The sequence below is a fragment of the Eptesicus fuscus genome, chromosome 1 (genome assembly GCF_027574615.1).
Source record: "Eptesicus fuscus isolate TK198812 chromosome 1, DD_ASM_mEF_20220401, whole genome shotgun sequence".
Lineage (NCBI taxonomy): Eukaryota > Metazoa > Chordata > Mammalia > Chiroptera > Vespertilionidae > Eptesicus > Eptesicus fuscus.
The window spans coordinates 39091551-39105422 of record NC_072473.1 but is presented as its reverse complement, the minus strand read 5'-3'; the positions used below and the strand labels follow the sequence as shown (position 1 = coordinate 39105422).

At 45.7% G+C, this 13872-nt stretch overlaps 1 protein-coding gene across 1 annotated transcript; it reads left to right on the top strand.

Moving 5' to 3' along the window:
• Window positions 1-1543: 1543 nt before the first annotated feature.
• On the top strand, window positions 1544-9494 carry FGF16 (fibroblast growth factor 16). Its single transcript, XM_008160656.3, has 3 exons — window positions 1544-1817; window positions 7712-7815; window positions 9249-9494. The coding sequence occupies exons 1-3, from the start codon at window positions 1544-1546 to the stop codon at window positions 9492-9494; spliced, it is 624 nt and encodes a 207-aa protein (XP_008158878.1).
• The last annotated feature ends 4378 nt before the right edge of the window (window positions 9495-13872 follow it).

Below are 13872 nucleotides of genomic sequence, written 5' to 3'. Positions count from 1 at the left end.
CCCTGAGTTCAAACTCGCTGCGAGACATGGATTCTCAAGCAGGAGGCGCTGCAAAGGCGGGGCAGGGGATGCTTGCTCTGTTGTTTCTCCTGTAAGAGCAGGAAAAGGCGACCAGAGCCCGCCGAGGGTACAAACTGCAAGCAACAAAGCAGTTTAATGAGCCTGCAGGACGCTGAGCAAGGGGACCTAAGAAGTGCCCCAGGGTTCAGGTGCCTGACAGGAGGGCGGGGAGAAGGGGTCACGGGGAAGGCCTGGCACCTGCTCTCAGTTCTTCTTGAGGCTGCCCGTTGCCCTGACTGCCGCCAGTTCCCGCCCCAAATGCCGCTCTTCTGATAGAATATTTCTGAGCAGGGCACGGGACAGAGCGAGGAAACACCTGTTTCCAACAAGAAAAGGGGTGTGGAGGGAAGCCCCGACCAGGTTTCCACTGGCCCCTCATCGAGCCTGCTCTCCAGAGCCCTGTAAAAGCACGCCCACAAAGCCAGTGGAAATCTTTTTTTTTTCCCCCTAAAAGATCGCTTTCTATTTCTTACTCCCCCCTCCATCTCCTAAACTGTAATGTCTTCTTTCCTCCGTGAGGTTTCCCGCTCCTCCCAGTCTCCTTAAGACCGCGCCTTGGTTCCTGCAAGGACTGCCAACACCCCCAATCCCAAATTTTGCAACTGCATCGCTTCCGGACTTTTTACTTCCTCATCCCCCGTCCAACCTACAGGTGGGGAGTGAGGTTGCGGGGTGGGCAACAGAACAAAGAAACCAGGGAGGCCCTTGTCCCAGGCCAGGCACCCCTTTTGCAGCCTCTGACCAGCCGGGAAACAAGAGGGCCTCAGGAACCCGGGAACGCCCCGGTCTCGGTCTCAGGCCACTTTCCCAAAGCTAGCAGCCGGAGGACTCGTGAGAGGTGGGGATTGCCCCCGCGCAGCAGACAGACGTCCACGCAACAGGCCTGAGTGGCCGTGGGCGCCAGCAGCCTCCACGCATTGGGCTCCGTTATTTCATCAGCAGTTTCAGAAAAATCTGCCAAAAGCAGTTATGCCTCACTGCAATGTGTAGCTTTTTCCTGCCATTTTTTCATAATAAAAGAGGGAGTGAAGCTCGCTTGTTCTCTTCCCCCCTCCACCCCCCGCTCCCAAAAAGAGCCAAATGGATACGAGAAGGAGAAAAAAAAAAAAACAACAACCCACACACCAATCTCCGAGGGGATGCCAGTGAGGTGTGGCTTGTATTTAAATATCCAATATGTCAATGTAAGGGGAGTGGGTACGTATATAAAGTGCCGTTTGTATCCGATAGCTCGAGGAAGCCAGCTATGAGAGGCCTGAGGAGATGGATGTGGAGGGAAAGCGGCACTTTGACTGAGAGCAAGGTCAGGAGCGCGCTGCCCCACGCTCCCCGCCGCTGAGAAGTTCCTTGGACGAGAACAGACGTCGACTGCAGCTCTGCAGAGCAAGGAGCTAGGGAGCGAGCGCCGGCGAATCGCCCACGCCCGCTTTGGGGAGAGGCAGTTCGCGCACCTCCACCCCGGCTCGGCCCCGCGCACCCCGCCATGGCGGAGGTGGGGGGGGTCTTCGCCTCCTTGGACTGGGATCTGCACGGTTTTTCCTCATCTCTGGGGAACATGCCCTTAGCTGACTCCCCTGGTTTCCTGAACGAGCGCCTGGGCCAGATCGAGGGGAAGCTGCAGCGCGGTTCGCCCACAGACTTCGCCCACCTGAAGGGGATCCTGCGGCGCCGCCAGCTGTACTGCCGCACCGGCTTCCACCTGGAGATTTTCCCCAACGGCACGGTTCACGGCACCCGCCACGACCACAGCCGCTTCGGTGAGGACATGACCGGGAGGGACGGGAGGCGAGCGTACAGACGGCGCGCTGGGGAGCCGACGGCTCTGAGCTCAGGCTCCGGGCCCCGCGGACCGCCCCCAGCTCAGTGCCGTCAAGGCGGAAGGCCGCCAGGGACGCGGGGCAGATGGGACACGACGGTGCGGACTTGAGCCATAAGGCGTCAGGGAGCCTGGCACCCTGAGACGCTAGGGCGGGGGCGGGGGCGGGGGCGCGGGCGCGGGCGCCTTGAGGTGCGGCCTCTCCTTCCTCCACTCCACTCTCCCTTCCTCCCTGGAGTGAGAGAGGATCGTTCTGGCACCTGGATGCTGTACTTCGACTGGAAGCAGGTGAAGCTGGGAGAGGGGTAGGAGCAGAATCACAGCAGCTGCAGCGCGGGACAGAGCCTCGAGGGCAGGATTGTCGCGGGCGATGGCCTGGAGCAGGAGCCTTCGTGGGCCATGGATGTGGTGGGCGAGTAGCCCACACCCACGTCGCTTTTGGCCAGCACCTGCCTGCCTCTGGGTTGCTCTGCCTGGGGCGGGGGCCAATCCAGGCAGCAGGGCATAAGCTGGGTATTGGAGAAACTAGGAAAGCCTTCCAGTGTCCACTGTGTAAGGGCACAAGCCCTGGGGCAGCTTTTGCTTGGAGCTGCCTCTGGACTCCTTGCCTCAGTAAGGAAACAGTCCTGGGCCCACTCCCAGCAACAGAAACAGGTGTCTTCTGGGCCCAGGACAGGAAACGTCCACCTCTATCCAAGGTTTTCTCTGTCCACCATTCTGCAAATTGTTCAAAGGACACAGCAGCCTGTCTCACATATAGAACACAATATAAACCTTGGTCTGAGACAGAGATCATTAGGTTTCTAAACAAATGTGTCCACTCATCAGTAATTTGGCCCTTTTTATTTTCAATATCCTATTCTCTACTAAACCATTTTTCAGGTGCCGGGACAGCTACCCTTCCTTGGGCCCTCTTTCCTCCAATGCCCCTACTTCCTCCCAAGGACCCAGTGGCCCAAGGAAACCTATCCCTAAGCCTATAAGAGGTTTTGACTATGTTCAGACACAATAAGTTCTTTTCTTTTTCCCACCCTCCTTCACTCACTTCAAGCCTCCTCATCCTCCTACTCCCCATTCCTTGCTGGAGCTGCTGCTGGTGTGCACAGTAAAAAGTGTGTGTGTGCGGGGGGTGCACAGAGGCCAAGTCTAGCAAACAACTTAGGGCTAGGGCTGGTCTTCCTTGCTGGGAGCAAGCAGGAACCCTAATGAGGTCTATGTCATCTTGGAAAAATGCACTCACAGAGCTGGAGTGCAGTAGGTTGCGTGTGGGGTGGGGGTAATGGAGGGGTGCAGGTGTCTGTATAAACTTGCAGCACGTCCTCAAATGGGTGATAAGGTGGGGTGGAGGGAGAAGGAGTTCTAAGTTGGCTCCTTTTCCTTCCATTGCTTATGACTTTGCAGTCTCCTTTTGTTTCTCTTCAGAAGTAATGGGATTCCCGCCCTGGCCTCAGAGCCCCCCAAAGACTCCCAGAATGGCCTAGAAATATTGGAGTAGCTCATTCCTGAAATATAAAAGAAAAATTATGAAATAATAGAGAAATGTTGGTTGGGGGTAGCAGAGGTGGAGGAACTATGAGCTTGGCTCCCAGCAGCTACAAGTGTTTGTCTGACTCTGTGCCTAAGCTGAGCCCAATAACCTACAAGGTCAACATAAATCAATAATAGGCTCTTGGGATAAGTGGTCTTTAATTACCTCCCTAAGGACACATCTTGATTTCTTTTCATCTCTCAGGCCTGCTAAGGGTGTTAAGTTTAAGGAGAAACCAAAGGAAATAAAACTGGCAGGAAGAAGGGATGTTTTCACTGCTGCTTAACTGACTGCTTCATTTTTTGTTTTGTCTTTAAAAAACACTGCCTGAGACCACCTCTGCATCACCTTTTCCCTTTCCTCCTTCCCTGGCTTCCTGGCAGTTTTGTGTATTTCCTGTAAATGAAATGATAACTGGTCAAAGCTGTCTCTTTGTAACCTCCCCTGCCAACTTTCTAACACATTTACTCTTTCTCGGTTTAGCTTTTGGCAAAGAAAGAGGTGGCGTTTGAGTTTGCTAACTCCTCCCTCCACATTTGAGTTAATCAGCCAGGGTATTCAATAAATCGAAACTTTAACATTCCATAAGTGCTTTAGCAGTCAACATTCCAGCAGGGTAAAGTAGGCCAGACTTAAGATATAAAATATTATAGATTTCTGCTTGGGGGGAGGAGGTAGTCTCCAAAGGCCATGTAAAGTAAATAGCTATTTGTTGTAATTGGAGAGCAGGGCCCCCAAGGATTACCCTGGAATCCATGTGTTCAGAACAAGTCAGGCTGAGCCCAAGAGCAGCCCCGACTCCATATAATAACCTGTTGGCACAGCCTATCCTCCCCCCTCACCACCCCCTATTCTGCCATCAGTAGCCAGGAGTATTACAACCTCTGCCTGGCTGGTGGCATTAACATGAGGTTCAGAGATACTGACATTCTTGAGGGACACCTGTGGATTGGCATAGTAGGGTTTGGGAGCCAGGTTGGAGGAGAGGCCTCCCACCACGTGGGATGGAGCAGGCTCCTGCAGCTGCTTTGGGTTTTGTGTGAGCTGGTTCTTATTTGGCAGGATGCCAAGGCAGCACTGTCTTGGCCATGAAGGTCTGAAAGGATGGCAGAGGGAGCTCAGGCAAGTTATGGAACCAGATTAAATGGCGCCTTAGTCAGTCATCTAGCTAAGTTCTGAAGCAGTGGGACCCAGGATGATCCATTTTGAATGAGTCCATGGGGGAAAAGGTATAAGAAGGCAAGAGTCCGGAAATTGCCAAGCAAAGGCCAGAGCTTGAGGTGGACGGGTCAAGATGAGGCAGAGCAGAGAGAGGTCCTGAGCTTTAAAGGGGGTGAGAGAAGTGAGGACAATCTTTGTCTACTTAATACTTTGCCTCAACACTTTACTGTTAACACCCCTCTCCAGCTGTAGCTGGGAAAATGTAAAAATGGCTTGTTTTCTCTCTCCCTTCATGCTGGCTGGGATTCAGAGAAGGTTTAGGAATATCTGTTCCATCATCATGTGCCACTGGGTTCCCACAATTTAAATCCAGCTAATAGGAAAGTTGGCAGAGGGAAATGATGCCCAAAGACAGCTGGGCAGGGACGATTCCAGCTGTTGGAGACCCCTGTTACTGGACACAACCCAAGTGACTTCCTGTATGATCTGTCCTTTGGCATCATGTTAACAGAGAATTGGAGAAAAACTGTGGTGACTCAAATGGCCACACCTCTTGGGTTTCATGATTTGTTCTCACACCAGGTCTTGGATGGTGAGATCACAAGCTGACCTCTGCTACTTAATGAGCTCACGGTGGTTAGAGACATGAGATACTTAGAGAATGAGGGAACTAAGACTTGAGGCTCAGAAGTAATCTGCCTAAGCGAATCAAAGAACTGAAGGCTCCAACAGGTTGGTATCCCTCAAAGTTTAGCACCCAGAACTGAATAATGACCTGGTTTCTCATTTCCTTGCCACACTGGCTGTTCTCCTTTGAATACACTCCTGTGTTTCTGTAGCCCTCTTTAAACACAGTCGAACTAAAAAACAAAGCAGAATGGGGCAATCCTCTCCCTTAAGCCAGTTACTAGACCTCTATCAGTGCAGCCTTAAATCACATTAGCTTTATTTTCCCTCCCCCCCCCCATGTTTTACATTAGCTTTTTCATAATTTTTAATTTTTACATGACTAGTTCCACATTAGCTTTTTAATAATTTCATGAATCACCCATACCGAGCTTACCTTATTCAATCAAATCCCCTAAGCCATAGTTGTGTATGTTTTGCTAAGCCACATCTCCCCATTCCAGAAATGGGCAGACTTGCATTTGATAAAAATGCATGAAAACACAAAAGAACAGTACGTTTTCAAGAAAATATACATGGTTGCCTAAAACGGGGAGGAGGATGGGAGTAGAGTATGGAAATAAAAAGAAAGAAATAGATAACTAAAACGTCCTTGCACAGGCCAATTATGATAATAGGACAAAAAAAAAGGAGTATGATTTACTCAACTGTCTGCACTTGAGGCTCACCCTCCCCCAGCAAAACCCCAAACACAAAAAAACATCTTCAGTAGTTGGTTTGGGGACCAAAGTGCAGGATTTTACATTTTATTCCAACTAAAGCTTATTTTGCTGGAGTCAGTCCATTTTTCCATTCTCTTGAAATCTCTTTGGATTTTGTTTGTGTCACCTTCTCAGCTGTATGTCTTCTGGAACTAGGGTAAGCAATCCCCCTATGTCCTCTTACAGTCATTTATTAAAATGTTAAACAGGGAAAAACCCAAATCAGAATGTTGTGCAGTACATCTAAAGGTTTTGGTCTATAAAATCAGTATCTGCTTAACCATTACTTGGCACCAGGTATTTTCTCTTTTACCTCCTACCATCTTGTATCAATCTCTTTTCCCAAAATTCCTTTCTTTGTACTATAAGAGTTAGTAACAACCAGACTGAGAATAAAACTTGGAGAATTTTTATACAATGGCAGCCAAAGAACTTTACATTCTTCAAATGGGCCATGGAAACATGTGCCCTAAAGCTGCCACACTTGAACACCACCTACCAGCCCAAGTCACTGGGGCTCTTCATACTTCCCACTGGAGTTTTGCACATGATTTCAAAATTAACCACTTACATTTTTAAGTGATCTTTAAGGAATTAGTTTCACTTTCTATGTAGATTACATAGAATATTATTACCCTTAAAATTGCATTTTTAATAAGAAAGACAGCCAGATATGAGCTCATTTCATACCTTTGGTTGCCTCTCTTAGTCAGTCGTATCAAGTTTTATTCTGTACATTGAAAAGCATGGTTAGAGACAGGAATATCACAGAAGAATCTAGCTGCCCATTATATCTGCATCCATTTGATAGATGTGCTATCTTAGGATAAAAGTATAAAGTGTTCAGTGTCACCAGCGTTTCAGTTCTTGGTCCTTTTTCCCTCTTAGTGGTTGATTTCTTTTTTCCTTTTACTGCTGCTCAGTAAATGAAAACGTTTTCAAGTCTTCACCTCTATCCTTGTCAGCTAGAGGGACGTTTCTGAATGTCTTCCCTTTCCCTTTAATTTGCAACATCTCAAATCAGTATTAAGTCCAATACTACCTGCCAACTCTTGTCCATGAATAAACTTAAAATTCTCAAGAGAGAAGGGGAGAATGACAGGCTTGTCAGCCTGTGACTGTACTGGCTGAGAGCACTTTTCAGGAGAAAGCTCTTACGAGGCCAAGTTCTGCATCCTGCCTATGGCAGGAGAAACAACTTAGTGAGTGGCCTGTGTGGCCTTTGTTAGAGTCAGCTACAGGCAGTTGACAGCCTCATGTGGCTTTAAGTACATGGGAGCTAAGAGGGTGCAAAATAAGTTCAGCCTAGAGGACAGAGAGGTAATGCTCTGTTCTCTGGGGAGGAGAGAAATGACTTTGGGGAGATACAGAAACCTGGCCATATTCTCCTATTTAGGGAGACTGCAATCCCATTTCTTGAAATGTTGCTATTTAACAGTAATAGTGCCTTATAATTAGGAGCTTTTGTAACCAAAGCCTTCTCACTGTATCTTCCTCATAATATGCCTAAGAGTGTTAACTAGAGGCAGAGATTGTTTCCCCCATTTTATATATGGAAAACTTGAGGTTCACAGAGACTCAGTGTCTTCTCTGTAGTTCCATTCTTGCTGCAAAAGATGGTTTTATCAGGTCATTCATGAAAGGCACCCAGGGCTGGCCTCCAGTTGCGGATAAATGACTGGTAGCTCATGTTACCTGAACAGCTTCCTCTTAGCTTGATGTTAGTAATGGAAATGGCATTCGCCTTTTTTGCTCTAGGCATCCTGGAGTTTATCAGCCTGGCTGTGGGGCTGATCAGCATTCGGGGAGTGGACTCTGGCCTATACTTAGGAATGAACGAACGAGGAGAGCTATATGGATCGGTAAGTTTAAGATTTTCTTTTCATCAGAGGCTATTACCACCAGTATTTGGACAATGTAAAGCAAAAGTATAAAGACTTATATCTAGCACTTGAAATCCCTTTTGTCAACTATAAAGACTAGTGTTTTCGAGTCACGTGTGGTTGCCCAGGAACTTGCTCCATAACACTTTTCCACTCATTCAGCCCCCATGAAAACATAAATTTTACTGTAGCATACTTGCTTTTGCCTTTTCCATTAGAGGGCCAACTAGTCTGATGATAATAGTAAGCTGGTTTGTTAGTAGATGGTATGGGTTTGGGGCATTTGCTGTCCTGAGGTGTACATAGGAATTTTAATGGGTGCCCAGAGTGTTAGCAGACTAGCTGGCACAAAAACAGGCAGTGGAAAATCTGGCCTTCAGATTGAGAATTCTGAGATTAACAACACAGTCCCTGATTTCCAGATTGCTTCAGCTGAATCCCAAAAGCCAAATGAAACAAATAAATGAAGAGTGAGGGTTCCAGGGTCTGGTGATAGCCCTAAGTCTCCAGCTAGGACTGGGTTGGCTGCCGTGTATGTTCTCTATTCTGGAAGCTAGCCAAGAGCTGGGGACTGGTGAGTGACTTTGCTGACCTTAACCCTTTCAGGGAATCCCAACTCGTGGCTTTGGCTTTTGAGTCACATAGAATGCTTTCTGGCTGCCTGCACCCCTTGAAATCAGAGCACATTTTTCCCTGACACCTAAGCGATAGGCCTGTCCCCAGCACTCAGTATCGGCAACCCCAGCAAGTACTATGGATCAAATGTGAGAAGGGACAGAGGCAAGAGACCCAGGAGCTGCTAGCTTAATGTAGCCAGATTGGAGGAACTTTTCGAGATCTTTTGTAAGCTTTCCAACTGACAGGCCTTGGGCCCTTAATCAGGAGAGATCACAGCTCACCTCCTGTGGAACTTAATATAGATACAAGGCCCTTGCCTATCAGTTGACATGGTTGACTGTAATCTCAATATATTTTAACATTAGCCCTAAGTAGGGAGAAAACTCAGGGATGCCAGTGGGGCATTGGGCAGCCGTACCAGACATCCTTAGGCTCTATTGTGCCCCTGAGACCTATATAATTTTATTAGCCAATGTTATCCCAATAAATTCAATAAAAAATAATTTTAAAAACAAATTCAGCTCAAAGAGCCAGGTGAGGCTCTCTCCTCCAGTCTCCTGCCTTCAGGAAAGGTCTTACCTAAAACATTTTTGTGTAGCTCATGAAAGAGAATGAAGGTGATAGAAATCAGACTATTTTGCTATTTGGAAAGAAAATACCTCAGTAATATGGGAGATAGGACTAAAATTTTCTAATATCAATGTGCTATTGCTATTTCAGGGTTCTCCACCAGCAAGCTGGGATGGGGAAAATAGTCATATAATGGGCTCTGCTTTATTTTCTCACCCTCACAGAAGAAACTCACGCGCGAATGTGTTTTCCGGGAACAGTTTGAAGAAAACTGGTACAACACCTATGCCTCCACCTTGTACAAACATTTGGACTCGGAGAGACAGTATTATGTGGCCCTGAATAAAGACGGCTCACCCCGGGAGGGATACAGGACTAAACGACACCAGAAATTCACTCACTTTTTACCCAGGCCTGTAGATCCTTCTAAGTTACCCTCCATGCCCAGAGACCTCTTCCACTATAGGTAACGGACCCTAGTGTGACCTCTATAATCCATATACTTTGGGGCCACAGTTATCTCTGCAAGCACTATACTCATAGTTTTTCAATCCTCTTTCCTATCAACTTAGATAGCAAAGAAACACTTACTGTTCAACTCAACCCAACTGTTCCCTTGTTGTTCAAAGTGTATATCAAAGTTGGGTTATTTGGGGGAGGGATGTGGGGGGAAGGGTGGGGTAAAGGGAATCTTGTATATACTTTTTTCTTTACTCATGTACTTTCCCCTGAGGTGGTATGAAAAAGACTGGGCACCCCTGCCAAGTGCCAAGGGTACCTCGCTCCACAATCTACCCAAATACCTTGACAATGGGTAAATGAAAGACCAAAAGATCTGCCACAGATGCTACCTACAGAGCTTTAGAAAAGTCTCATTCAGAAAAATCCTCAGGGCTACAGCCCTGATGCAAGCCATCCTTGATTTGGCTCTGCAGATTTCTCATCTGTCCTGACATGCAGTTTTCCTGCCATTGGAAGTGGGAAATGGGGAAGATTGCAAAAAAAAAATGCTATTAAAATGTAAGCATGGATACTGTGCATAAGGACAAACTATTTATGAAATGTATATGCTATTTATTTTATATATTTATTTATTTCAAAATAATTTTATTTTTAATGAGAGATGCTATGACTGGATTTTCATCAGAAAGAATAAGGTCCTACTGAAACAGGATAAATTAGTTATTAAAGGCTTTTATTGGCAATAAAATTGTCTTTATATTGTAACCACTGTCTAATTCTATTGATTTGTACATTTAGTAGGATGAGTCAGCTTCTTTCTTCTCCAACTTCTTAGAATTTCCTGATGTCAGCATCACACTGCCTAGGCTGGATGACCCATTATTCACAATATTAGTATTATCTAGGGGCCCTGTCTGAAGTCCTTTCTGATTCTATGACATTGGTGAACAAAGTTTCAGAAAGGCCTGAATCAACATCTCTTATGGCAGCTCCCATTTGTGATTAGGATTTAGGCATAAAAAACCCTCCTTTAGGTTTGGTTAGGGCCCAAAGCATGGAGATCAGAAACCCTAATTGGTGGCTGCTTACTTTATTTTTTATAAGAAAAATTTATTTATGAAGTTAGAGAGGTAGTAGAAGTAAACTAACTGGGATGCATAGGCTCAAGATGTAAGTTACAGAAGCAAACGAAGGGCCTTTGGAGCTTAGGAGAGAGAAAGGCAAAGGTAAAGATGGGAAGAGAAAGATGAAGGTGTGTCCTCAAGAGGGAGAGCCTGTTGGTGGCTTTATATTTTCTATATGAAGATGAAGGGATTCAAAATAAAAAAACAATCAATAGGGAAACTGAGCCCTAGCTGGTTTGGCTCAGTGGATAGAGCGTCAGCCTATAGACCAAAGGTTCCCAGGTTCAATTCCAGTAAAGGGCACATACCTTGGTTGCAGGCTCCTCCCTGGCCCAGGCCCTAGTCAGGGCTCCTGCAGGAGGCAACCAATCGATGTGTTTCTCTCACATTGATGTTTCTCTCTGTCTTTCCCTCTCTCTTCCACTCTCTCTTTAAAAAAATCAATGGAAAAATATACTCAGGTGAGGATTAACAACAACAAAACTATATATATATGGAAACTGATTATTTGAACCAGTCTTACCTTCTAGAGGTGTTCTCCCACTCCCTATCCAACCTCAACCCCCATCCCCTGCCAGTGCTTTTCCTAGAGAATTCTGGGAGGCTGTTAATACATTTCCCTAAAGCAGTAGTTCTCAGAGTATATGGTCTCTTGACCACCAGCAGCAACTGGGAACTTGTTAGAAATGCAAATTATCAGGCCCTACCCTAGACCTGCCAAATCTGGCGGGGGCGGGGGGGGGGGGCAGGCAGCAATTTGTTTGGTAACAAACATCCCAGAGGATTCTTGTGCACGATAAAGTTTGAAACCTAGTGCCATAAAAGAATAGTTTTCAAAAATAATTCCTTATGCAGCTGAATGGCTTATAAATAAAGTTTGTGGATAATTTCGGTCCATAAAACAAAAGTAGAGTGGCTCTAATTGAAGGGCAGGTGGCATTTTTGGAGCTCCCTCTTCTCCAGATCAGCCCCTAAGACAGTGATGGCGAACCTATGACACGCGTGTCAGCACTGACACGCGTAGCCATTTCTGATGACACGTGGCCGCATGCCGAGGATGAAACATTTGCAAAATAATGTTTTTTCCTCAAAGTGACACACTACCCAAGTTATGCTCAGTTTTTTGGCGAAGTTTGACACACCAAGCTCAAAAGGTTGCCCATCACTGCCCTAAGATGTCTTGGTTTAAAATCCCTGGCCTCTTTACTGATATTTACTGAGGTAGACACATATGGTTATTTTCATTTTCAAAGTGAATACTGTCAGGAAACAACCAAAGAAATCAAAGTCTCATTGCATTACTCAGGTACCATGAAGGGCTGGTGGGAAAAGGTTTGGGGTTTAAGATAGTTCCTCCTGGAGTTCCTCATTCACATCAGATTAGCATTTGCTATTTTTCCAACTGATTGTACATCTGAACAAATAGCTTAAGAAGCAGCACACTTCAAAATTAAAACCAAAAAGTCTATGAAAGCTCATCCAAACCTATGTACCCAACAGGAAAACACACATATGAGAATATATACATTAGATAACAAGTAAGACTGTAGAATAAAAAATATTAAGTTGCATACTACATGTGATCATAGAATACTCACCATTGGACTCATCAAGGCTGAGATCTTGCAGGGCAAGGATGGGTAGGGAAAGTTTCAAAGGGGTAATGCCTGCCATGAAGAACCAACAGGATTTGGAAAGGCAAGAAGGTTGATGGTAATGACCATGTTGAATTACAGGAAAGAGACATCACCTCTAGAGGTCTCTGGGAAATGGATAAAAATCAGCTGTGTGATATTTTTTATCACATTTTCATGTACATCATACTTCATTTTAAAAACAAAATTTTACCTGCATTACCTATAGTCAGCTACCTAGAACTTTTGATACACAGCTACATCTTTTTAAATTACAGTTGATGTACAATATTATATTAGTTTCAGGTGTACAACCCATTGATTAGACATTTATATAACTTATGAATTGATGCTCCCAATAAGTCTAGTACCCACCTGGCACCATACATAGTTATTATAATACTATAGGCCCAGTGCATGAAATTTGTGCACTGGGTGGGGCGGGGTGTCTCTCAGCCCAGATTGCGAGAAGGCACAGGCCAGGCCAAGGGACCCCACTGGTGAATGATTGGGCCAGGGAGGAACACAGGAGGTTGGCCAGCCAGGGAGGGACCTCGAGAGGGCTCTAGGGTATGTCCAGCCCATCTTGCTCAGTCCCGATAGGCCGGATCCCAGCAGCAAGCTAACCTACCTGTCAGAGCATCTGCCCCCTAGTGGTTAGTGCACATCATAGCGACTGGTCAACTGTCTTCCCCCTGGTGGTCAGTGCACATCATAGCAACATAGTCAACTGTCTTCCCCCTGGTGGTCAGGGCATGTCATAGCAAGCGGTTGAGTAGCCTTAGCATATCATTAGCATATTATGCTTTGATTGGTTGAACGTACAACCAGACACTTAGGATATTAGGCTTTTATTATATAGGATTATTTACTATAATTCCTATGCTGTACTTGAATCCACAACCTCTGAGGTCTTGTGAGATAAATGAGATCTATTTTAATTAATAGGAAGCTGTCGCTGACCTATGAGTGGGGCCAGTGTTACTCTAATGAGGCACTTGACATGGGCCTGACAAGACCACAAGCACTACAGAGCAGGATTTACAAGGAAAATGGCACTGTAATGAAAAAGGGAAAGACTCCCAATCCTAGAGTCAGGCAATACCTTTTTCCTCTGGGTTGAAGTAGAGGGAAAAGACTAGAAGAATGGTATAGGGTCCAAGGAGGCAGGAGGAGTTCATTAGGAGTGGGTGAGGCTCTCTTTGGTATTGAACTATGCAAATAGCCATGAAGGGGGCACATGACCAGAAAATGTCAATAGGCAACTGTTTTCATTTCAAAAAGAGGGGAAAGATAAATTCTGGGAATGGAAATATAAGATATAACACTAGATCAGTTGATAGCTGATTGATACCATATCCTCAAAGTGCTAAAGTAATGGATTTTGTGCCAATCTAGAGTGAATTTTACAGCAGTATGCTCTAGACCTCTGGTTTTGGGTGAAAACTTGCACAGAGACAATATCTTATTCATCTTTGCATCCCCTCCCAGTGTTTAGAGCGTTCCTGGAACAAAACAAATACTTAGTAAATGTTTGTTGGATACATGAATGGTTGATTGAAAGAATAAGTGAATGAATGGACATAGATATCTTTAGCAAATATGTACATATACAAATGTTTAGCTAA

What these genes read in the sequence shown, in the direction of transcription:
- FGF16 (XM_008160656.3), top strand. Translation starts at nt 1,544, where the DNA reads ATGGCGGAGGTGGGGGGGGTCTTCGCCTCCTTGGACTGGGATCTGCAC. An exon ending in CCACGACCACAGCCGCTTCG is followed by an intron (nt 1,818 to 7,711) that starts GTGAGGACATGA and finishes TTTTTGCTCTAG; the next exon opens with GCATCCTGGAGTTTATCAGC. An exon ending in GAGGAGAGCTATATGGATCG is followed by an intron (nt 7,816 to 9,248) that starts GTAAGTTTAAGA and finishes TCACCCTCACAG; the next exon opens with AAGAAACTCACGCGCGAATG.